General features: G+C 37.5%; 1 protein-coding gene across 1 annotated transcript; it reads left to right on the top strand.

The window, feature by feature from the left end:
• Positions 1-14,415: 14,415 nt before the first annotated feature.
• On the top strand, positions 14,416-16,002 carry LOC114353800 (uncharacterized). The gene is made up of 2 exons (XM_028305914.1): positions 14,416-14,624; positions 14,862-16,002. Exon 2 carries the CDS (start codon positions 14,884-14,886, stop codon positions 15,781-15,783), a length of 900 nt encoding a protein of 299 aa, XP_028161715.1. The 5' UTR covers positions 14,416-14,624; positions 14,862-14,883; the 3' UTR covers positions 15,784-16,002.
• The last annotated feature ends 10,941 nt before the right edge of the window (positions 16,003-26,943 follow it).

Raw genomic sequence — 26,943 nt, 5'->3', positions numbered from 1 at the left:
TTAGAAACACTGTATGATTAAATTTAACAAAATTACAAATTGTTAAAAGTTCCATAAAATCAATTAAACACTTTTCACAATAAAATACGTCATTTGTGTTCATAATACGGCAAAAATCATATGGCCGATATTCAATTATTTGGCCTCACTTTTCCAAGGAATAGTTTGGTCAAATAAGGTGAGATGGGTGGGGACATTAGGACGAGTGCGAACCGGAGGACGTTTCGCAGACAAAGCCCTAGAAAAGTACACTGCTGCACTTTTTTCGGGATTTACCTCGATACGCCACTTCCTGAACCATTCGCCTAATTGTGTGACTGCGCGTTGGAGCGCCAAGATGACGTAATTCCGATTACGTCCGGACTTGTAGAGTGCGGTGTCGTCCGCAAAGAGGGCTAAATCCGTATTCGGATATTTGGGGATGTCATTGACGTACAATGAAAAGAGGATGGGCGAGAGCACGGAGCCCTGGGGGACTCCGGCTCTTATGGGGCGGGGGGAGGAGAGGGAGCCATCTACTCGGTAACGAAAGGTGCGATTCGATAAAAAGTCACGTAAGATGTGCACGAGACTGTCCGGCACACCGAGTTCGTAAAGCTTGTAAATCAAGCCATTGTGCCAGACTTTATCGAATGCCTTCGCTACGTCGAAGAATAGCACTCCTGTCCCTACGGGTGGCTTAGCAGTGAGGCCGCTAAGTATGTGCTCCGTTAAGCGGTGCACCTGTTGTACGCAGGAATGTGAGGCGCGGAAGCCAAACTGTTCGTTTATTAAGAGATTATTAGAAAAAACATAATCTCTTAATCGAGAGACAATTATACGTTCGTATAACTTACCCATGGTCTTTAAGAGACTGATGGGTCTGTAGCTTGTGGGGTCAGCCAGTTTCTTACCGGGCTTCGGGATGCCAATGACTTCTGCCTCTTTCCACGCGTCGGGAAAGATGCAGTGAGACATAGCCGCGTTGAAAATAGCAACCAAGAGGTATACTAGGGGGGCGGGCAGGGCGCGTAAGACTCTATTAGAGATACGGTCCGGGCCGGGGGCTTTGTTGGGACGGAAACCTTTGATTATCGTTCGCACCTCGTCGACGTTGGTCGGGTCTAGGGTTGTGGTCGGAGGGAGGCTAGGCGCCCGCGGTCGCCGCCGTCTCTTATATTAGCTCGGTCCGTGCGGCGTGCGGCCGCGCAGCCGTAGGGTTGTCAAAATCTCTGCGCTCGGTGCTAGGGCTGTCGATGCGTCGCGGGGCGCGTCACAAGGTTCTGGATAGCCGTTCGCCGTGATCGATTCACTGACTCTACTTTACGACTATCCTACCGACTGCGCCAATTACGAAGGCTACAGTCGAAGGGTGCAAAGAAATGTAGAAAATTAATTAACTTAATTTATTGGATAAAAATAATTTAAATTACAGTATTAATAATTAGCTAATAGGTGACAGATGATCGATGTAAGAATCAAGAGTGAAATTTGGAGCGGCCGCGATCGAGGTCGAGTGCGGCGGAGGGTGCTGCGTCGGCGCTTCTTGCTAGGCCTTGGTTTCTATGCGGCGACGTAGTCGCGTAATTGCTAATTAGCAGCATCGGTGACCTACTAATACGTAACAAGTGACCTCCTCAGTCGGAATCGTTTTGGCATACGATGTAGTTGTTGGTGTCGGTGTGCAAAAATGGAAGATAATTGGACATAGTTATGCAAACTAGAACCAACCCTCACTTTGAGTGAAATTGAGTTATGTATGTAGATAGACTGTGTATGGTGTCTAGCATCTCCTCAAAAAAAGTCCTGGTCGATATAGCAAGCCACAAAGCAAAAAAAGAAGCCAGCTAAGGTACCAACCCAAATTTTGAGGCACTTTTTATAAGCAAAACGGACTCATGTAGCATGGTACTTAAAGTAATTTAAATTTAATTTTCTATAAGGAACTAAGCATCTTGGTTCTTTTTAAACACATTTATTCGATTCGCAAAATAGAACCAAGCCACATGGTTCCTACAAGATATTGTATTTTTATTTTCTTGTGGGAACCATGTGGCTTGGTTCTGTTTTGCGAATTAAATAAATGGGCTTAAAAATAACCAAGATGCATAGTTCCTTACAGATAATTATGTTTCATAAAATTCGAAAAAAATAAAGGTCTAAGCAGCTTGGGTTTGGTTTGCGTTTAGAAAAATGAATATTGGATAGAAATAGAAATGCGTTACCTTTGTCGCTAATACATAGTAATTATGATTATTATGTAAGAGTCATATTTTTCCCAGGTGATAGTTATATTAAACATAAAATCTACCATTATCCCAACTAATATTATAAATGCGAAAGTAACTCTGTCTGTCTGTCTGTCTGTCTGTCTGTCTGTCTGTTACGCTTTCCCGCTTAAACCTCGCAACCGATTTTGATGAAATTTGGCATAGAGATAGTTTGAGTCCCGGGAAAGAACATAGGATAGTTTTTATCCCGGTTTTTGAAACAGGGACGCGCGCGATAAAGTTTTTCTGTGACAGACAAAATTCCACGCGGGCGAAGCCGCGGGCGGAAAGCTAGTCTACCATAAACTATCGTAATATAAAATAGCAACACGAAATATTAGCGGGTAACACTGACACATTCACTTGTACATTTTCTACTGTGCTTCGATCTCATTTCAAAAAAGTATGAATAAGAAGTTGAGTGCTCGAACAAGGGCACTTGTGAGTGCTTGCCTTCAAAATAGCTCAGATGATGAAGATGAAAACTACAGCGGTGTTGGTAAGTAAATAATAATTACTAATTTCAGTTTTTGTTCTAACCTTAAATTATTTTATTTTGTAAATAACTAACAGACATAAACAGGCAATGATATTGATTAAGTTCTTCTACAAAGAAGTTAAATACGGGTATGTTTGTTAACAGCACAAAAGTATGTGCTATTTTAACAAGAGAAAAAAGGTCATTGACCCATTTACATTTATGGCTGTTCTTTCATAAACAAAAATAAAGCTAGTTAACGTCCTGAATGAACGTTTATCGCGATCCTTAAGGCTGGTTTTAGTGTCACGCGGATTGTCAGTGCGGATCGCTCCGCACAGCCGATTTGTATGAACGGCTAGGGAGCGGAGCGGTTTCTCCGGACCGCATTACCTACTCTAAAACGCTCCCTAGTTCATACAGATTGGCCGTGTGGAGCGGGTCTGCACCAGACGGTCCACGTAACGCTAAAACCAGCCTAACTTTTTTAGCCTAGAAAATATGTTATGTATGTAATGTTTAATGAAAATGGGTTAATCGGTTCTAAAGTTAACAAAAATACTAATGTGTAGTATACTTACAAAAAGAGTGAAATAAAAAACTTAAATAAAACATTTTAAAAACCCCCGACACTAAAAACCTCTAAAATGAATAATAATAACAACTTTATTTTAGGTAGGTACCTACCTAAGTATTAATGTTTCTATAGAGAAAACATAGGTCTAGGTAAGTTATAAATATTAAAAAATTGAAGAGCGGTCCCCCGATGCGGCGTTTTCTCTATAGAAATATGAATACTTAGGTACCTACCTACCTAAAATTAAGTTGTTCTTATTATTATTTTTAGAGGTTTTTAGTGTCGGGGGTTTTTTAAATTTTAAATTTAAGTTTTTCTAAATGCTAACATATTTCAGCAGCATGTCGTTTTCAGTTTTATATTATTCCTCAAATCCTTATTTGTATATGGAGCATTCCACGCGAAGCGGACAGGTAAAAAAAGTCGATGTTTCCGATTTCAGTGATATTTGAGTATGTTCTACCTATACATATTATTGATACGTGTCCCAAATATTTTTGTAANCGTGGAATGCCCCATATGTATGTACAACTTGCTTGGTCCCGGATGCGAATGTGAGTTTATTTGTTTCGCTTAATAATTTTCTTTCTTCTTTCTTCTGCAGCTTTGCCTTGTGCCGATACCAATCGCAAAAGTGAGCATGAAGTTTCGACTCATGAAATCAGTTGCGAGGAGAGTGTCGAACAGCTTTTTCCTGGCATGGGGTGCTCGGGGTATTTTAACACAAGATGTAATGAAGATGTTGAGGAAAAGAGTATAGAGCCTCCACCCTATTCTCCGTTAACTCCTAAACCACTTAGCAATCACAATGAAATAACGCATGACAAACAAATATTCACTAACTCCTCTCCTAGCATTGTCCAGCACATAAAACGTTCTGAACCTGATGTTACGCTTCATGAAACAATTAATGAGAATAGAATCACACCTGTGTCTCGTCCCATAAGTCCAAGGCCCAATCAAAGCACTTTCCCCGATCAACTGTCATCACCTGTACGGTCAATGTCTCCAGAGACCACAAATATATATAATATTTTAAAGGAAAANAAGATAATATAATCCTAACATTGTCATGGTGGAAATTCCATAGACATGGGCTTAAGACTGTTACTTTCGAGCTTGGTTTCATTTCCTTAGATCGTGTATTTTAGTCGCTAAAATAGTACAATTTAAAATATTCGCAATCCTATAGGTACTTAAAGTGGTAAGAGATTAAAATAGGTCGATTAACACAGGTCTTAACGTCGCGTTAAGACCCTTGTCTTACTATTTTAATTGAAATGGAACGCGAAAGTTTAAAATCAGGTAAGAGATTATATCAAAAACAAAACTCACAATTAATATAATCGTGGCAGGGCCCACACTTCCCTGTCAATTAGCGTGCGCTGCGGGCTAGCTATACACTCCAGCCTTAGTAGCTTGAAGAAAATGAGAATTTATTTAAAAGGAAATGCACTTGGAAATGCGTTAATAGTCGGTGTTGTAATTTAATTATGGATGCATCTTAAAATTTTTTATAGTAGGAAAGTTAATCTTCTTCTTCTTATCGTGTCGACAACAAACCTACAAAGTGTCAGCCCAAAACTTCAATACTCAATATTTTATTGCATCCATTATATGTACTTAAAATTAGAACATTATGGGCCCTGTAGGGCACGGCAATTAGGAGAGAGGAGGACCACCCTAGATCAACCGAAAAATGTATCAGAAGTTAGAGTCTAAATTTACACTACATCGCTACAAGAGTGGCGTTAATTTAATTGTTGTGTGTGTTTATCGCGGTTTTTTTATTATTAGTCAGGTGGAACGTAACAGAAAGGCAAAAAATAGGTTTTTTGTTGATACATGAAGGAAAGTTATTACAAGCTTGGTTTGATTGCCTTAGATCGCTGAGTGTGTGTATTTTTCAGTCGCTAAAAAGGGCGTGCAATTTAAAATCTTCGCTATCCTATACTTAAATTGGTAAGAGAAAACCCAAATTTAATACAACTACACTTTTAAACTGTTTAAATAAAATGTTGTCAGAAAAGAAATATATTCAATTTTCATACGCTAGACAAAACACAGACTCCATTAAAATATTCTGAAACTTTGACAAAAAAGGTAATCAACTTTGACGAAGTTGCGAGCAAAAGCGAGTGTTATAAATTGTTGCTACATTCGCGTAGCACTTTCGTAGTCGCGCTACAACTACGACTATCTCGGCTACGAATTGTATCTACGAAACTTTCGTAGCGCGGCATTTGTTGGTTGTCTACGAATATTCAATGCATGTCGTTTCTTTTGTTTTAGTGGTGGGAGTTTTATTTTTTATTTTATTCCAGTGTTAATAAAGGCTAATTTTCTATGTAGGTATTGTAGGGACACATTGTATTTCGTTGAGTGAGCAATATTGTATTTCAAGCGAGTCGCATTCTATGGCGCTCGTCAATCGTTCCCTATAGAGATTGCAACCCGGTATGTTTCTCAACCCGGCCGGTCCCGGCCTTGGTTGTGTGTTACCGATGAAACCTTTAAAGTATTTTATGAAAATGTTCTATACGTGTTCCTTTTAATTTCCTTTAACTTTAAGGCTATCCTATGAATAAAAACTTGTTAAAATGTCTTAAGAACATGTGTTCCTAAACGCATATTTTCGAAGATATCATCAATCTTATTAATAGAGTTTGTTTTAAAATTGACACCCAGTTCTTTCACGCATTCAATCTATAATAATATGTACATACATAATTTCGGGCCCGGTCCGGACCGGCCCGGTTTGCAATCTCTAGTTCCCTCCCTACATCGCATAAAGTAAGCCCGCTACCAAGCCACTATTGTAATTGTATTGACCATTGTGAGATCAATATATTTCTACTGTGACCTTCGGACTTTCATTCAGTAAACCTTCTGAAAGAGTAAAGTAACACCCATAGACACAGATAACACACACAGATGCCAAAGTGGTGACCTCAGGTTTTATAGTAACGTATTACAGTTTATTATCTGGGCCCGCGACTTATTATCTGGGCCCGCGACTTCGTACGCGTGAAAATAATTTGAATAATATTTCCCGTTTTTACAATATTTTTATTTACTACTCCGCCCCTATTGGCTGTAGGCTGACCTAATGCCTTACTCGATAAATGGGATTTCCAACGCAAAAAGATTTGGATTTTAAATCGGACCAGTAGTTGTTGAGATTAATAGCGGGTTTAAGCAAACTTACAAACAGACTCTTCAGCTTTATAATATCAATATTTATTTATTTATACTTCAAACCAAACTTTGAACATTAAGCGAACATCAACAGTATAGAGTTTTTCAGTCTTAAAAGTTGATTTTCTGCATATAATTAATAATAATGCATATAATTATTGCGTAATGAATTGAGTAGACCATAGCTGAGTGAACATCAATCAGTTGTAATCAATTCAATGATATTAATATTCAAATGATGTAATATTAGGATAACAAAGCCTGATCTGTTTACATGAACTAATCAAATCGGATCGGATCCGGAACTCAATACTGGCAAAGCAAAATAAAGTTAAGTAATAAACCTCTTTGTAAACTATAGTAAATTGAGTATTATTTGCCACACTCCCCAATAATTCTGAAGCACAACTTTTTTAAAAAGACAATTCATTCTAGTCTTAAAAACTTAATTAATTTAAAATTTTTGGTTATATTGTAATTGAAAAGAAGTAGTTTATTTGAGTTGACAAAATAGTTGAAAATAGTGACATCACTGGCTAGTATTGCATACAAAACATAATTATGGGAGAGTCGTTTTGATAGTTTTAAAAAGTATGTCAATTGAATACCCTATTGTAAATAAGTCGTCGATTCGTATTAATTATTTGTCTGTATAGCTTTTGCAATGTTTGTTGCGATTTTTTTAATTAATTTTCTTTTGATAAAGATAACATTATAGACACCAAAAGAGAGGCTTTAAATCAACTTTCTGAGTCGTGACTAATTATTTAATATAATATAAATTAATTATACAGGTTGTCCCAAAAGTAGTGTCAAGCCAAAGCCAGAATCACCCGATTTTTATCGCTTTCGAGTTATGATTGTTTTAAATAAAACGTAAACGTACGTAAACTGTATGTTGTAAAAAATCATAACTCAAGAACTATCAAAAGCGGTAACCTATTGATGCTCTACCTCTGGGCTTCGGCTCGACACAATGTTTTGTGACACCCTGTATAAAAGAGCTATGCACAGTTTAAATTAAACGCTTCAAGTAATACAAACTGCTAACAAACTTTATCTTCATACTTGCATTTCATGCTTTCGCAAGTTGTTTTTCACGAAGCGCGGAAGCTCAAAGTGCGGCGAGCTTAATCTTAATGATATGAGCAGTCAGCGTCGCCTTTTAATTGGTACGAGCCTTCGTTTCAGATTCAATTTGTAAGGTTAAGAAAAATAATTTCATCCTTTTAAAGAAAAATAGCTTTTGCCTCGTTGAGGTGTAAATTAAAATTAGTTGTTAGTAACAAGACCGGCTTATTATACTTTTATCTTTGTTTTTTTTTTCTTATCTTTATTTTTTAATAAGTATATTAAAATTGTGAATAAATAATAATTGTATTTTGAGTAGGTATTAGGTACGTTTTAATTATTGTTTTGATTTTTAAATCGTCGTTAGGCGTATTAACTTATTTGTGATGTTTTTTGTAATAAAAATTATCAACAGCTAGATTAACTACGCAATAATAATGAAGTTGATAAATAGTTTCAGTGATGTCAATCCATTAATAATGTTATTCTGCAGTAATTAGGTTTTCTTTCACATCTTTAGTTTTGTTAACAAAAGAAACCAATTACGCGACTATTATTGGCCAAGTAAAAACATTAATTAAGATGCCTAATTGATAACGAATTAATTTGCTTTTGAAATGTAAATTAGTTTCTTTGTATTCTGTAATTGTTTGAGTACGCACAGATTTTATTTTAGTATATTAGCTGTTTAGGTACAGTAAATAAATAGTTTTAGAAATAATTTAGGAATATGGAATAGAAGAAATAAGCAAAACAATTTTTTTATGCATAACAAGGCAGGTATTTGATCACAATCGTACCTGATGTTAAGTGGGATTATTATACATATATTAAATTGATTATTTGGCTAAAATTCGTGTTTATAAGAATATCAATTTAAAACTCTACCACTACTTAAGACTGTTTAACTCATCTACAACACATAGGCTGGGTTGCACCATCTTACTTTAACTTTGACAAACGTCAAAAATCTGTCAAACTCCATACAAAAAGCACCAGTTATCGTCACAGTTACGGTCAAAGTTAGGTGGTGCAACTCAGGCTTATACTACTACAACTACAGACTAAACATAAACAAAACTATAGCGAATAATCTAGTCTACTGACGTCAATATACTTATTGTTTTAAAAATCAATTAATTGCCCATGGTCTGTTCAATAACAAATTTAATTGCTGTTTGTTGCACTTTGGTCCAAATTACACCACTACAAAGACATTGAAGCATCCCACTAGTGGGACCCAATTCCAATTACGTGCGTGGTTCAAAGGTAAACACGATCGATCGGAACAGGGAAACTGCCCACGGCATTCTTTTGTTTGAACGGATGGTTAAATACAATCCAATTCCAGCGAATACGAAGTTATCGCAAAATATACTTTGGAACGAGAGCAGTAAGTTTATTTTTAAGTGAGTGTGAATGTTTTAAATGTTGAATTGGACGACGTAATGAATGCTACATGCGTGTTAATTATGAAATGCACAGCTCTAATGCGAATGTGTTGATTTTCAAGAAAAGCCCAAAATATTTTTGTACAAATAGGCTTCTAAAAAACGCCCATTACGTCCCTACCATTGCTTCTGAACAAAAACGGGCCAATTCTAAGAAGAAGCTGCTTAAGAAACTCAAAGTAATAATACGATTATTTTTTTAGCGTTAAGAGTCGCACTTCAAATTAAACTTGAATTGTCTATACTTAGATTCCCATCTTAAGCAACTCAATATTGTCTAGTTATTTAAAAGAACTAGATGATTATTGAATATTTTCGGTAACGATTTTTAGCCTACGAGCAACTTTTGGTCTTCATGCACCCTTATTAAAATAAAGGTAGATATGTTACAGGAAATGTATGAAATCCGTCATTGTATACAATTCCTAGGAATTGTGTATAATCCCTAAAATCACCCGGAAATGTGTGATGTAAATTATAATAGACACATTTCCTAGGAATTTTACACATTTCCTAAACAGCAATCGGAAATGTATAAGATTCAATAAATACGCTTGGCCATGCGGTGCGAGGAGAGGGTATTGCATCATCCGATTACGCGGGGTCTCTATCGAATCGCTAAATTTTTTGCACGCCTAATTGTCTATGCCACAGACAAAAAAATGTTTTCATGCTAGGGGGTCGCGTCATGAAAAAGGTTGAAAAACACTGGTCTATGGCACACAAATTTTAAGCCTAATTTTTTTTTACACAAAATTATTTTTATTACGCCACTTTTTTTTCTCCGAAACTTAAATAGCGCTCGGCGGCCGCTACCGCGGCAANGAATGTGAGTTTATTTGTTTCGCTTAATAATTTTCTTTCTTCTTTCTTCTGCAGCTTTGCCTTGTGCCGATACCAATCGCAAAAGTGAGCATGAAGTTTCGACTCATGAAATCAGTTGCGAGGAGAGTGTCGAACAGCTTTTTCCTGGCATGGGGTGCTCGGGGTATTTTAACACAAGATGTAATGAAGATGTTGAGGAAAAGAGTATAGAGCCTCCACCCTATTCTCCGTTAACTCCTAAACCACTTAGCAATCACAATGAAATAACGCATGACAAACAAATATTCACTAACTCCTCTCCTAGCATTGTCCAGCACATAAAACGTTCTGAACCTGATGTTACGCTTCATGAAACAATTAATGAGAATAGAATCACACCTGTGTCTCGTCCCATAAGTCCAAGGCCCAATCAAAGCACTTTCCCCGATCAACTGTCATCACCTGTACGGTCAATGTCTCCAGAGACCACAAATATATATAATATTTTAAAGGAAGACTTCGACGACGAATGCAGAGTTTCACCAGCATCTTCTAACAGAACTGAAGTGATATTTGATGATGACGACTCAGTACAAGACCCGGATTTTGTTGGGGAAAATTATACTGGCGGCAGTGATAATAGTTCAGGAGAATCAGAATCACTGATTAACTCTATACCAAACATATATTCTGAAACTAATACTGATGACACTGAAACTCAAACTTCCAGCCATTCCAATCAAATCTTGCAAGAGAACACTTCTGAAGCAACTAGATCTAAGGAGATGTCCAAAAAAATGTCAAGAGAAGATTTCGAGGGAGAAAAGATTATCCGAATTCCAAAAATTCTATGCTTTAGGCACTTATGCAGCACAAAATATGTTTATTGCAGCTTGCGTGAAGGAAAACCCAATTAAACGTTCATATGTTTCTGCTTCTAGTAATCATTCAAAGAAAAAGACCTTTACTCGAATATATCATCTAAATGATGTACTAGTTTGCAAGAAAATGTTTTTAAACACCCTTCAGACAACATCCAAAAGGGTAAATACATCTCTGTGCAAAAAACGCGACGAATGCATAACAGATAAACGAGGTTCCCAAGGAGGACACAATAGAGCAACTAACGAAAGCGAAGAGTTTTTCATAAATGTTATACAAAAACTGCCAACATATGTCTCCCACTATCGCCGAGCAGATTGTAACGATGCAAAATTTTTGAGATCTGATATGACTCTCCCTTCAATTTATAAGCTATACGAAGATGAAGCAAAATTGGCTGGACAGAAGGTGCTCTCTTTTTCAAAAGTCAAACGCGTATTTCTCACGAAGTTTAATCTTCGCACAAAACCTTTAAAAAAGGATACATGTAACAAATGCGACTACTTTTCTAGCAAAAAATTAAAAGCGTCTGAAGAAGAAAAGGCTATGCTGGAAGACGCTCACAGTGAACACTTACAAAAAGCAGAAGCACTGCAACAGCAACTCAAAAACGATATGCAATTAGCTAAAGAAGATCGATTCACCGAAACAATAACATTCGACCTGCAAAAAACGCTACCCCTTCCGCGTATACCAACTAATGTAGTATTCTACAAAAGACAACTATGGGTGTACAATTGAGGAATCCACTCAGGAAGCAATGACCAGGCACATTGCAATGTTTGGGTGGAAGGTGAAGCGGGAAGGGGATCTCAAGAAGTAGGCTCCTGTTTGTATAAGCATATAATAGAAAGGTTTGGTGATAGCGGCGTGAAAAACTTAATACTTTGGAGTGACTCTTGCGGAGGTCAAAACCGAAATATTAAACTAACGTTGATGCTAAAAGCTTTATTAAACGATCACCCAACACTAGAAACGATCAGGCTACGCTTTTTAGAATCCGGTCACAGTTTCCTGCCGAATGATACTGATTTTGGCCGAATCGAATGTGCTTTAAAATTGCAACAAAGATTATATACGCCAGAGGACTATATGCAAATAATGCAGGTATGCAAGAAGAATAAACCAATGCAAGTTCAGAGAATGAAAACGGAAGATTTTTTGTCAAGTGCTAACCTAGAAAAGAAAATAACAAACAGGAAGAAAGCTACTGATGGCTCTAAAGTGTCTTGGCTTAATACAAAAGAAATAATGCTCAAAAAAGAAGATGAGTTTTCGATTTTTATGAGATCAAACCTGAATGATGACCATATTGAAGTAAATATAAAGAAAAGTTTACGAGGAAATACAGGGTTATTAACGAAACAAGCAATGGATCCGCTTTGGCCTAATAGAAAACCTATTCCTGAAGCAAAGTTGAATGACTTAAAAAGTTTGCTGCATCTTATTCCAGATGATGCTCAAGAATATTATAAAAAATTAACCGGAAGTTCAACTGTTCAAGACGACATAGATGGGTTTTCTGGTACTATTGATTTTGAAGTAGAAGTTGAAGATGCTGATTAAGTAATTGTATGTACAAGATGATGAATAATACCTAGTTGTTTCTGTTTAATGTAATTGTTTAGTTATTAACCATTTTTGTGTGTAAAAGCAGTATAAATTGTTTTTATGTTCAAGTTTCAATAAAAAAAATATGAAAAGAAACATTTATTTATCATTTATTTTTCTTAAAAAGAAAATCAAAAAAGAACCAACCCACAATACAATAGTTTTGCAAAAAGGAACCATCAGGTTTTTGATCCTAAATAAACACTAAACTGCCATAAATTAGAATTATGTTGTTTTCCTATATTCTTGCCAATACTGTCCTTTAACATTGTTAAGTTATTTATCTCATAAAACTTACCTATTTTTTTCTACATACCTTTAAAACAAAAACCTAATTATCTCAATAGTGACATGTTGTGGGTTAGTTCTAGTTTGCATAACTACGTCCAATTTAAAACAATTACTGCAGCGTAAACAGGATTTGATAAGGATGAAGTCCAAAATAGAAAAGTAAGTATTACCTTTATGAATTTCAATAAATTGGTTTGTAGGTACAGACGACGACACGTCAAGCTAAACACCGTGGGTTCTTATTTACTTGTAATAGGGGTGATTTTGCAACAAAAATGTATATTGTGTTGATGTGCTGTCGTCTGTACATTAGTGATTTTTATTCTTACGATAATAATTATTTAATTTGTCTACTTAACTGTAAATATTTACCTCGTTGACTACCTTGATGAACTATTTTAGAATAATACAATGTGACATAGTTTTCGTAAATAAAATAAACGGTCTAAGTAGGTAGGTACAGTTAGTAAGTGGTTCTAGGTACCTACGGTTAATAAGTGGTTCTGACTCGACTTCAAAAGATTATTAGGATTATCAACAAAACAAGAACAAGTAGGTACTTCCAAATTAAGATACCAAACAGTCCGAACTTCTTTAAAAAAATATTTATTACCTCAATAGAATACAATTTTATTTATCAAGATTTCCTGCGACTACTTCCAAATGAGCCATAGGCTTGTAATTTGAGTTGGTGAATTTACTCGACGACCTCTGTGGTTGAGTGGCGGTTTAGTGTTTCCAGTTCTGAGGTTCCGGTGTTCGATTTAGAAAACTATTATTATTTTGTTTCGGGTCAGTGTTTGTGATACGTTGTTCCTGATTCTGTATACCTACTAACTCCGGGATCAACACAGTGTATGAATGTGATCGTTTCAACATTTACCTGTTCATTGACTTATTAAAGTCACTTTTTAGTGTTCGTGCCCGTGGCGGGCACAAACACTAAAAAGTGACTTACGTACTACGTATTTTTTAGATCTAATACTGCAACAAGTTCTGGTTTTGGGTATTCAAGGATTCAAAGGCTAAGCCCAAACACCGTTGAAGACAGTGGATTGAAGTCAGATCATAATCCATGCTTAACCCATGAGTAAGTAAGTAGTCATAGACTTCTCATTTAAACATTATTTCTCTTTACTATAGCAATTATGTACTTGCCAAACGTGGGCTATTCGAGTTATTAGAAATACTCATTTATTTTGTCGATTAAGATATTTTATCAATCGGCGCCAGTGGGCAGTAGGTAAACATGAATAAAACTGCCTTTTTGTGTGATTTTGATTTTAGATTCTGTAAAAATGTAGGTATTTATGTATTAGTTACGAGTAAGTGAAATTATTTTTATTTTTTTCATTGATTATTTTCATTATTTTCAGACATAAACCTGTTACAAAGGACTGCTCCCAAAATATGATAGCTGAAGTGATTGAAGACAGCGATACTGAGCGCCCAAAACTAAATTTGAAATCTGGGGGCACGGCAGTGCCCCCACCAAGTCGAGCAAAAAAGCGGCACGGCCGTACCATCCTTTTCTCGAAGCAATTCAGGCCATTTTCGACCGCCTGTAACTTCGTTGTGGATAAAACTAGAAGGCTGAATTTTCATTAGCTATGCAGGCATTGTAAAGACACGGTATATTTAAAATTTCATTCAATTTGAACCAGTAGTTTAAGAATTATAACGGGTCAAAGTTACTTAATTTTGTCACTCACTGACTGACTCACTGACTCACTGCAATAGTGCGTGAGTGCGATCGAGACATATTCCAACTAGAATAATACACACTGAAAGTTGTGCTGAAAGTGACATTGCCTAATCGGTGAGACAAATATATCACTCGAAGCGGCGCTTACATGCATGCCCCGCCCTTCAGTCCATTGATGCGCCGGAGTTGACCCGCCCCCTGCCATATCTACTCATAGATGCGTAGTAGCGAGACGTCCTCATTTAGGCCTACACGGAGCGCGCTGCATTTCCGCGGACTGTTATAATTGCACCTCGCCTATTAGAATCCCAACTAATATTATAAATGCGAAAGTAACTCTGTCTGTCTGTCTGTCTGTCTGTTACGCTTTCCCGCTTAAACCTCGCAACCGATTTTGATGAAATTTGGCATAGAGATAGTTTGAGTCCCGGGAAAGAACATAGGATAGTTTTTATCCCGGTTTTTGAAACAGGGACGCGCGCGATAAAGTTTTTCTGTGACAGACAAAATTCCACGCGGGCGAAGCCGCGGGCGGAAAGCTAGTAGATACATATTTCTACAAAACAATGTCAGTAAAGCGGAGTCCACCCAAAACATCCAGCGGTACTTCTCAAAGAAGGGACCAAAAGACGCCACAAGACTCGGAAACTGTGTCAGAAATGAAAGATAGTGACTCGGCCCCCGGTCACCACATGATTACGAGGCATAAACGTAAACACGGAGAGGTGGATAACTCGGAACTAAAGGAGCTTCTATGTGACATGCAACGCAAACAACAAGCGGAGTTTTCTTCACTTAAGCAAGACATGGATACCATCAAACAACAAAACCTAGACTATCAGAAATCCCTGGAGTATTTGTCCGATATGTATGATTCCCTCCTCCGCAGGATGGACACAGTGGAGAAAGAAAACTTAGCATATAAAACACGCATAGCGAACCTTGAAGGTAAAGTTGAACAACTGGAGCGCAACCTTAAGGCCTCCTCAATTGAGATCAGGAATGTCCCGGTGTGTCAGACAGAAAATAAGTCGAGTTTGCGAGCCCATCTACTACAGCTGAGTGATGTTATAAACCTGAATATTCAAGACAAAGACATTCGGGACGTCTTCCGTATCAGAAAAAAAAATAATTCAGGCCCAATCATAGCTGAATTTACAACCAACTCCCTAAAGGAAATGTTCATTAAATCGTCTATAGATTATAACAAAGAAAGACCGAAAGAACAAAAATTAAACACATCACATCTAAAAATAGAAGGGAAACCGATGCCAATCTACATAACGGATAACTTAACTACAAAAACCCGACGACTTCACTTCCTATCCAGAGAATTTGTCAAAACTCACCAATACGCCGGCTACTGGATTGCCTACGGAAAAGTGTACCTACGGGAAAAGGAAGGAAAACCTGCACTACGCATCGACTGTGAAGAGGACCTGGCTAAACTAAACCTAAAAAAATGACTATCTGTAGGGTCTAATGTTCGCTTTAATACTACAAATATTAGTTATTTTGTCAATTGTTATTATAAGAAACTAATTAAAATACTTACTGAATCACTCACACAAACAAACACACCATATACATTAAATGGAATGCACATATTTATTTATACATTTAATCACACAACTACACTATCATTACACTACACATTGTTACAACTTAATTGTTATTCGTATTGTCCATATCCCTTTCAGGCCTGAAACCTGAATTTTTAAAATTAAGATTTTTGACTACATAGCGTCCTTTAATATTGGCTAAGATACTCCAAAAAAATAATTTAAAAAATCCCCCTCTCCCCCCTTAGCGTAGGGGGACCCTGCACGATCGTGATGCTCAGGCGTAAATCAATTATCTGCACGATAGTGATGGTGTCAGACTTTGAAGGTAAAAACATAAATAAAATAAAAAATATCATAGGAACATAATCTTTATTTATTATTTTTAGTAGTAGGAACTATAAGTAATCAGTCTTAATTAAATTGCAAATCACTTTAGACTTAAAGTCAATCATATTATAACCAAAATTATTCTTCTTCTTAAACAAACATAAAAATCTCCTTAAAATTATACAAAAATAGACAATAATTATTTAATGAACACTTTTCTCAGTCTGAAACTTACTACTTTGTATGATACGCTGAAAAACAGTTTTGTTTTCTAGACAAACAAAGATAAACCTCACATTTGTTACAAAGTATCTTTGATCTACTTTTGCAACCTTCCATCCTGCATGCTCTTGGGCTCTCTATTTCATCGAATGATGGAAGATGATCATATCCATCATACCTTTTGGCTACAGAAGGTGGATTCGGTCGACGGAACTTAGAGGTATTAGGGACCTGGTTCTCATCTTGTTCATCAGTATCAGATCTTCTTTTACGTTCTGGTGCGTTGACTAGACCATCTGACACCTGCATTCGAAACTCCAACAAGTCCATAATTTTACTTTTGGGTACTCTATTTGCAATCGATTCTAACACATACAAGCGCCAAGCATTCGAAATGGACAAGTCAAAAAAATGGAGGATGACTTTTAAAGTCCATTTTTTCGTTTTTATGAAGGTCCGGTAGTATTCTATGGACTGATCGAGTATATCAACACCTCCCATATTCTTGTTGTAATTTGAGATTACTTTTGGACACCTTACGTCTGTAAATGCTGACAGATTTTTATCCCATCGCTTAATGAGACAAGAATTATCTCCAGATGTACAATTCGATGATACTAGGACGGATTTGTTATCCATCCATTTCACAACAACAACGTCATTGCTAACGAATTGTTGAGATTCGCCACGTTTCATTTTGCGATCTTGCTTGAAGTCTATGTTTTTTCTCTCAGGAACTCTGTTCATCATAATTGTCCCGGTCCCATGAAGTCCAAATTTCGTTCAATCTCTCGAGTAAAGGTATAGATGAAAAAAACCGGTCAAAATATAGACAACTGCCACGTGGAATCGACTTAGAAAGATGTAGAATAACAGAAGCTCCAACGCCAAGAGATTTGTCTCCAAAGTTTGTTTTTGCGCCCTGATAAACTTCGAAGTCGATCATCAAACCATCGTGAGTAGTAGCGACGAAAGCTTTTAGCCCTTGTGGACGCGGCTTTGTTTTTATTACTTGTCTCAAACCACGTGGACATGTCCCAGAGAATGGAATCATTTGCTCGTCAATGGAATTAAAGCCTTGTTGGCGTTCTAATTTGTCGCAGGCATTCTTGACTTGTGTAAGAACAGGTTGCACTTTCCAGAGTGAATTCTGGTTTCCTGCAGGAGCATCATCACTATCGACAACATGGAATGCCATACGAAGAACCTTGAAACGATCTCTAGCAATCTTGTCAGCAACTAAAGCTAATCGCATTTCGATCCGCCAGTACATGTGCATGCGTGGGTACGGAATACATCCCATGATGAAATGAATCCCAACAAATTTTTTCAACTCTGCCGCTGTGGTGTTCAAAACTTTTCCCGTTTTGCGCATGTAATAATTATTAGTACAAACAGCGGCATCCTCAAAAAATTTATCATCAAAATAGTCTTCAAAGTAGGCCAAAGGAGACCTTACCGCTGCTGACGATCGCTCTGGATAGCAGTGTTCCTTCTGGCTGAATGGCATCTGCTTCCAGATTCTTCGGCGAGTATCTCGACTTTTTGTCAGCTTTTGACGAGGTTTTGGTGCAGTAGCAGACGATGGACCTGGACGGGGAGGTGATTCTGGCTCATCAGCAGGCATCAACGGCAAAACCGACTCTTCTCGATCACCTTCGTCATCTTCCACGTCTTCTATTTCGGAATCATTGCCATCTCCAATGAGCTGAAGCAACAACTCACCCGTTAGTTCCGTTCCTGAAAGCAAAAATAATGAAAACTTTAAATAAAATACAAAAAATGAATGTTTTCCCGCCATACAAAATATGACACAAAAAGATGGGTTTGAGTCGGATCGTCACTATCGTGCAAACCAATGTTTGAGAGGTTATATTCTCCAATAAAAAGTAAATAACACCAAAAATATTGTTTACCGAATGAGATTATTATCTAAACGAACTATTTAAAGCAAAATTATATCAAAACAGTTGAATAATTAACAAAATACTCAATACTTACTCTGACCACTCCGCTCGACAAAATACGCCGACATCTTCACCGCAAGGTCAAAGAGCACTGACTGCCTTCTCACTCGCACCTGCGCGTTTAATTCATAAACAGACTTGTGCACGATCGTTGGCTAGCGTCTTGGGCCCGAAAAGTTGGATAGAAAAAGCGCGGGATTTTTTTAAAATACAATGCACGATCGTGTTCCGGCGTCCTGAAAGGGATATTATTGTACTGAGCTAATATCCCGGTTTCTAATTTACTATTCTACCAAACAAACTATAATTAAAAACACCACAATTAGTATTCTTCCATTGCGTGCTGTACATGTAATTTTATTTTTCATTATAAAGTGTGTAATAAAATAAATAATATAATAAATGACTTGGATAGTTTATCTTTAGTCGACTGTGGTACCTGTGATATAGATAGCTCCTCAAACTTACTAGGCATTAGTACAAAGTCTCTAAAATTCATAGTACAAAACATAAGAAGCATTCGTTGCAATATCAACCAATTTGAGGCCCTTTTACATCGAGCTAATGTAGATTGGGACCTTCTGATTTCAACTGAATGCTGGCTTCACAAAAACCAACTCATTCCTTCTATAGATGGCTTCAGATACTTCTCCACAGCTAATAACAAAACGCAAAATGAAGGAGTGGTGATATATTATAAATCAACGCACACATTCTTAATAACAGAACCTGACATCATGGATGCAAACTCATTGTTGGTGAAACTAAGTAATGACACGGTTATCCTTGCCATCTATAGGCCACCTGGCGAGAAAAACACGAATAAATTCCTTGAATCCTTAAATACAGTTTTATTCAATCTAGTCAACTATAAAAATATCATTCTAACAGGTGACATAAATTTGGATATATTTTGTACTTCTATAGATAATCGTGCACAAAGTTACCTTAATTTGCTAGCTTCACACGGTATGTTACCTGCTTACAATATTCCAACACATACGAATACCTGTCTCGACCACATTGTAATTAAGACTAAATTATCAGTACGTTGTTTTGTTGCCAATACCACAGTGACAGACCATAATAGTATACTGATGAGCATGGACTTTCAACCACCCTCTCCTAGTAACAACAACAAAATACAAAAGCGGATTGACTTCCTAGCCTTAGATTCCGCAATCTCTAATGCTGATTTAACTCCAATTTTTTCTATGCATAATGTTAACGATGCCGTATCATTCCTTATTTCTACACTAAATTCTATTCTAAATAGCTGTACTAAGTTCGTAAAAACTCCACGACGAAAGCAGTCACTAAAGCCGTGGATTACAAATGGTCTAATAAAATGTTTAAAAAACAGGGACAAGCTGCACATGAAAACGAAAAAGGATCCTGATAATGATATACTTAAACTTACATACAAACGTTATCGTAACTTCTGCAACACATTAGTTAAAAAAACAAAAAGGGAATATGAAATAAATGAAATAAAAAAGGTACAAAACAATAGCAAAAAAAATTTTGGGAAACAATAAAGAAAATTACACACACACACAGTATCAAAAAAGTCATGCTTCTGAACTAGTTACAAATAATAATTCAAAAGAGTCAGTTAATGCAATAAATAAACATTTCGTAAATATTGGTAAAATCTTAGCAGAAAATGTACCTGTGAATAATTTATCACATGATCCCATTAGCTATCTAAGTGTGTCGCAATCTAACTCCTTAGGTATGATCTTGACAGATGAAAAAGAAGTGGAAATCATTATAAATACCTTAAAAAATAATTGTGCTTCAGGCCTCGACAGTATCTCTAGCGACTTTATCAAAAAATATAAGGCTATGTTAATACCTGTATTAACATACATATGTAACTTGGCATTGGATTCAGGGGTCTTCCCATTAGCCTTTAAGCAGGCTCTCGTACATCCTATTCATAAGAGTGGTGACAAAGACCATGTCGACAATTATCGGCCTATATCTATTCTTCCAACTTTTTCAAAAACTCTCGAAAAAATAGTAAATAAAAGACTTGTCGACTTTTTAGAGTCCAATAACTTACTGTCTAGCTCTCAATTTGGTTTTCGTAAAAATAAATCAACTAACGAAGCTGTGCACGAGCTAACAAACTACGTTGTTGACAAAATGGACAGTAAGAAAAAAGTATTGGCAATTTTTTTGGACCTAGCAAAGGCGTTCGATACGGTCTCGGTTACGATCCTGCTTAAAAAATTGGAACACCTTGGCGTAAGAGGCACTCAACTTCAATTCTTCTCCAGCTACCTCGAGGAGCGTACTCAGCGTGTTGTTATTGACGGCATAAGTAGTGATGATCACCCTATAACATATGGAGTTCCACAGGGAAGCATCTTGGGTCCTACCTTGGTAAAATAATTACTTTAGCTGATGACACAGCGCTCATTTTCCATGGTGATACTTGGGATGAGGTTTATCAACATGCACAGGAAGGATTCAATGTTGTCATTGGTTGGCTCTCCAGTAACCTGCTCACGCTAAATGTTTCCAAAACAAAATACATCGCATTTAAACATAAACATTTAGCTCCTAATCAAAAATTGGTGGCACACTGCTGTCTAGACGCTGCTTCTGACAACTGCCCTTGCCCCCAACTTCAAACGGTAACTAAAATTACTTACCTTGGCGTAATAGTCGATGATCAACTTAATTTTCAAGCTCATATCAGCCATTTGACTTCTAGAACCCGAAAATTAATTTACATATTTAGGAATCTTCGCCACATCTTTAATAATAAGGTTTTTAAAGTCACATATGCCGCTCTGTGCCAATCAATTTTAACGTACTGCATATCATCTTGGGGTGGTGCCCCAAAGTCCTACCTTATTAGTTTAGAACGAGCACAAAGAGCTGTCCTTAAAGTCTCTCATAAACTTTCATTCTTCTATCCGACGGTGGATCTATACCAGAAATGCAAAGTCCTAACTGTTCGCCAATTGTTCATTCAGCAACTTGTTCTAAAGAAGCACTCCCTCTTGAAATACGATCCTCATTTAAACCAACAAAAACGCTTAAAATACAAAGTATGTCCAAGTACTCCATATAGGGCTCATTTTTCTCATAGGTTCTTTGGCTTTCTCGGCTCTCACCTGTATAACAGGATTAACCGTGAACTTTCAATATACTCTTTCCCAAAATTCGAATGCAAGTCCAAGGTAACATCATGGTTACAAAACCTCACTTACTCTGAGACGGAGGATCTATTAAAAACGCTCGCGTAATATATCTGTTACAGGAAATGTATGAAATCCGTCATTGTATACAATTCCTAGGAATTGTGTATAATCCCTAAAATCACCCGGAAATGTGTGATGTAAATTATAATAGACACATTTCCTAGGAATTTTACACATTTCCTAAACAGCAATCGGAAATGTATAAGATTCAATAAATACGCTTGGCCATGCGTTGGGAGGGTATTGCATCATCCGATTACGCGGGGTCTCTATCGAATCGCTAAATTTTTTGTACGCCTAATTGTCTATGCCACAGACAAAAAATGTTTTCATGCTAGGGGGTCGCGTCATGAAAAAGGTTGAAAAACACTGGTCTATGGCACACAAATTTTAAGCCTAAATTTTTTTTACACAAAATTATTTTTATTACGCCACTTTTTTTTCTCCGAAACTTAAAAAGCGCTCGGCGGCCGCTACCGCGGCAACTGTGTATGTGTAAGGTCGCAAGTCTAACCTAACCTAACCGAGACTTTGTTATCCAGCTCCAGGAGTACTAAAACCTTCATGCCAATAATAGTTTGCCAATAATACTTCAGCGTAATATGCGTGATGCCGAAAGAAAGGTATGCCAATTAGGCAAATTTTTTTTCGGTCAAAGTATAATAGTGCGAAAACAACTGTCCGGCTAAACAATAATAATTGTGAGTTAAAAAGTACCTATCGGCCAATGTGGTATGGCTAAATGAAATTTTAGGCGTACCGAGAGGCACCCGATCACGCGACCGCGCTAGTGCCGCTTAGTTTTATACATTTCCTAATACAATATTGGAATTCTATAAAATTCCTAGGAAAAGTATACATTTCCTAGGATATGTGCCTATTAAAAAATCTCTGAAGCAATATTTTATACATTTCCTAAATAGCTTCGGAATTGTAAACATTTCCTAGGAATAGTATACAATTCCTAGAATTCATACATTTCCTGTAACATCTTTAAATAAAAAAATAAATATCGCATCTAGATCTGTCACAATGATGTGGCCTTTCTTATTTTACTGCATCGTGCCAGACAGGTCCATTACTGTACGCCACTGTCAAACACGTGGCGTGTGCGCTTGAGATGTCAAACTGACAGCTGACAGCCACTTGGGTGGGATTATTACATGTACAGAATCATTTAAGGAGTGTGTTACTGTGCGTTATTCTGTTGTTTATTATATTTTTTCTGTATCATTGTTGGTACGACAGCCACAGGGCTATACGGGCTCTATTAAACGTGCCATTAAAACTGACTCTCCCTTAATTCCTTTAAGGTAAAATGATGATAGAAAGATGTGTTTTTCTAATTTTAAACCTCCTTAGTACGGGATATGAACCACCGCCACCACCAAATATCAGCTACCTACATTGCTTTCATAAAATTCATAAAAATTCATAAAATTCACGCAAATTGTTCATCATCATAATTTCAGTCACAGGACTTTTACTGCTGAACATAAGCCTCCCTAAATGATATCCAGATTGGCTACAGCGGCCTGCACCCAGCGCCTTCCTCCAACTCTTTTAAGGTCACTATCAATTTTGCAATTTGTTACATCTTTTAAAATATTTATAAGTAGGACAAATCATAATTATTACAGTTTTTTGATGAATGACTTTATTATTATTAGTAGAATTACTGGACCTTAACAGTTCATAAGAACTTCTATTGTTTGACAAGCGAGTGAGTCCTTTTTTATATTAGTTGATGGATGGTAGTAATTTGTTGGTTTTTGTCTTAACTTTTTGCCTATTATTTTTAATTGTCGGGTGTTTTAGTTTTATTGGGGATATAATTGGGTATCTCTGATTAGGACTAATTGGTTAGAATGAGTAATTGCTTAGGATCAAGTTTGTTTATTATTTTTGGCAGAGGAGGATGTAGTTACATACGTTTTTTGACAGAATGGGATGCATAGTTACATATTTCTTTTCTTTTCTTTTCTGTTGATATTTTATGTATATTCATTATTTTCACACTTAAAGCTTTATTTACCTTCTCGTTTTTTGTTTAATTATGTCTTTTCATATAAGATACTCGATTTCCTTTTCAAAACTTGTGATGTGGTTGATAATATGGCAATATTTATGACGTGCAATAAAACTGATTTCATTTTTTAAATCGACTTCCACAGCTCATAAAATTTCAAAGTAACACTAATAAGCAGTGGTTTCTTGGATTTAATATCTTGCTAATTATCAGAAAAATGTAATCAAAGGAAACTCTTTCAATGAATTTGGAAATATTTCTAAAACTTAAAGTTTTTGCTTTACACAGTGATACTACGGTGCACGATGCGTATACATTTAAACACAAGTTTTGCTGCAAAATAGCACCCATTACAACTGCATAATTTTGGACCGACGATCTGGTGAGGGTTGGATGCAGACACCGGCAGGGCCGAGGAAATCCTTGGGGGAAGGCTTTTATCCAAAGGTGGTCGTCATTTGGTTGAGACGAAGGTGAGTTTAGCCAATATGCCGATACGTTTCTACGTAGATGGCGCTACGCCGCGTTTGTCTCCAACTATCCGACCGCGTTACAGTTACGGGTATTTACATTAACGTCACGGTGAGCTCCTCTAATCCGCGCTTCGAATTTAACTATTCGGTTAACTATTTGGTTCTACGGCCACCATCCGCGGGCCACTTCGGAATCAGAGCGTGGCGCGGTATCTTTGATCTTTACTGTGCTGTATGACGGTGGTTTTTGTACTATCTAAAGTACACAGGTCTAAAGAAACATGGGAAGAATATTTAAGTTATCAGTGCATAAAAAAAGTTCAGAAGATTCTAAATTAATTTAAATACGACGGATATCTGCATGTCTTATTTTCGCCTGTAGTTAGTACTTGTGAATTTGTGTTTTACTTACTAATTTGTCTAATTTCATATCATTTTCTTATAGGTATACTTATAAGAATGTCTAAATCCAAATAGAAAATGCTTTTTTAGGGTTCCGTAGCCAAAATGGCAAAAACGGAACCCTTATAGTTTCGTCATGTCCGTCTGTCCGTCTGTCCGTCTGTCCGTCTGTCCGTCTGTCCGTCTGTCCCCCGAAACTTCTGGTACGAACTCTCCTGCACCTCCCCAACACGCAAAACCTCCTAGCTTAGCAACCCCACCCTTCTATTGAATTGCCCACGCGTGGGCCTCCCCCCGAAACTTCTGTTACGAACTCTCCTGCACCTCCCCAACACACAAAACGTCCTAGTTTAGCAACCCCACCTTTCCGTTGAATTGCCCACGTTTGCGCCTACCTTGGGAGGGGGGGACTTCTCCCCTATCGTCAGCCAGCCCGCTTAACTTCGATCCTGACCCAATTTTGCTGGAGGATACCGGAAGAATAGAAGGAATTGTGAGAAACAAAACTAGTGTTTTGAGTAGTGAAAATTGACGCAGTTTTTTGGGAAAACGACAGTACAACTCCAGATCCCCCCTTTGCTAGATATTTTATAAGTCGCGGGTACCTTTTCATACACTCCCAACCCTTTTCTTATGAAAATAGTAGATAGTTAATCAAATAATCAAATTAACGATTAATGATTATGATTAATTAATCTTAATCAAAATTTTTGATTAATGATTAACTAATCATAATCAAAAAAATTTGATTATGATTTTAATCATTAATTTTTAATCATTAATCAGATTAACTTTTTGCCAACACTGATTTGTACCTACTAAAACATGGATAAAACTGTACTAAATTAAGTACCAAGAAATTCACTATTAAATTCGGTCCACATCAAATCTATTTTATTAAATTTCCCATAGCATATCCTCATTCCAAGCTTATCGTGTCATCGACACGGGTTATAAAATATGCGAGGCATGTTCGTATAATATCTAAGTGGTTACATGTGAATTATAATTATTATAATATGCATCTTCGATCTTGGGTAGGGCTGCAGGATTCAGGATAGTTAAATAAAAAAAAATATCCTTGGACATTTTACACTGCGCTTCTGTCTAGTCCCAAACTAAGCAAAGCTTGTACTATGGGTACTAGACAACGGATATAAACATACTTAAATACTTTTTTTTAGTAGGTAAATACATACATATTATACATAGAAAACACACTGGGTGTTTTCTAAATTCCAATACAAACAAATATGTTCATGCACACAAATGTTTGTACTTTGCGGGAATCGAACCCGAAACCTCCGGAATAGTAGTCCGTTTCGAACCACTACACCAAACGGCCGACTAAAGTACTTAAGTTTGGCTTGGTAGTAGAATATAAATGACATTGAGGACTGAACTTCGCAGATCAAGCGCCGCAAGTGGAACTGGATTGGCCACACTCTCCGAAGGGATCCCGATCACATCCCTAAGCAGGCTCTGGATTGGAATCCCCAAGGAAAACTCAAACATGGTCGACCCAGGCAAACTTGGCGGCGCACAATAGCGGACGAGGCGAAGAAGATCGGCAAGACCTGGAGCGAGATCAAGCGAGAAGCTCAAGACCGAACGAGATGGAGGACTGTTGTGGACGCCCTCTGCCCCATCTAGGGGACATAGGACCATAAGTCAAGTAAGTCAAGAGGACTGAACTTGCCGAAGGCTCGTGTTGATAGATCTTCAAGGATCTGGGGGCACGGCAGTGCCCCCACCAAGTCGAGCAAAAAAGCGGCACGGCCGTACCATCCTTTTCTCGAAGCAATTCAGGCCATTTTCGACCGCCTGTAACTTCGTTGTGGATAAAACTAGAAGGCTGAATTTTCATTAGCTATGCAGGCATTGTAAAGACACGGTATATTTAAAATTTCATTCAATTTGAACCAGTAGTTTAAGAATTATAACGGGTCAAAGTTACTTAATTTTGTCACTCACTGACTGCTGCTCCATTGGAAGCGGGATGATACGGTGCTGAAAAAATGTGGTCTATGCCATTATTCTTCAAAAAGCTGTCAAATTCAGTACTCGTAAACGGGGGTCCATTGTCGCTAACCACCTGTTTTGGTAGGCCGAACCTCGCCCACATGTCGCGTAAAACTGAGATGACTGCTCCGGCGGTAGTACTTTTCATTTTTATAGCCTCGATCCACTTTGAGCATGCATCTACCACTATTAGGTAAGTCGTGCCAAACATGGGCCCTAAGAAATCCAGATGCAGCCTAGACCATGGGCGGTCAGGCCATGGCCAGGGACTCGGCGAGTGCGCCGGCGGCGCGTCCGCCACGCTGGCGCATACGGCGCATCGCCGGCACGCCGCCTCCACCGCCTCGTCCACGCCGGGCCACCACACGTAGCTGCGGGCTAATGCTTTTGTTTTAACTATG

This window comes from Ostrinia furnacalis, unplaced genomic scaffold, assembly GCF_004193835.3.
Source record: "Ostrinia furnacalis isolate ACB-3 unplaced genomic scaffold, ASM419383v2 OfSCF1808, whole genome shotgun sequence".
NCBI lineage: Eukaryota > Metazoa > Arthropoda > Insecta > Lepidoptera > Crambidae > Ostrinia > Ostrinia furnacalis.
The sequence above is the reverse complement of the archived record's forward strand: the minus strand, read 5'-3'. Positions and strand labels throughout refer to the sequence as shown.

Excerpts from the sequence above, each read along its gene's own strand:
- LOC114353800 (XM_028305914.1), top strand. The coding sequence starts at position 14,884 with ATGTCAGTAAAGCGGAGTCCACCCAAAACATCCAGCGGTACTTCTCAA.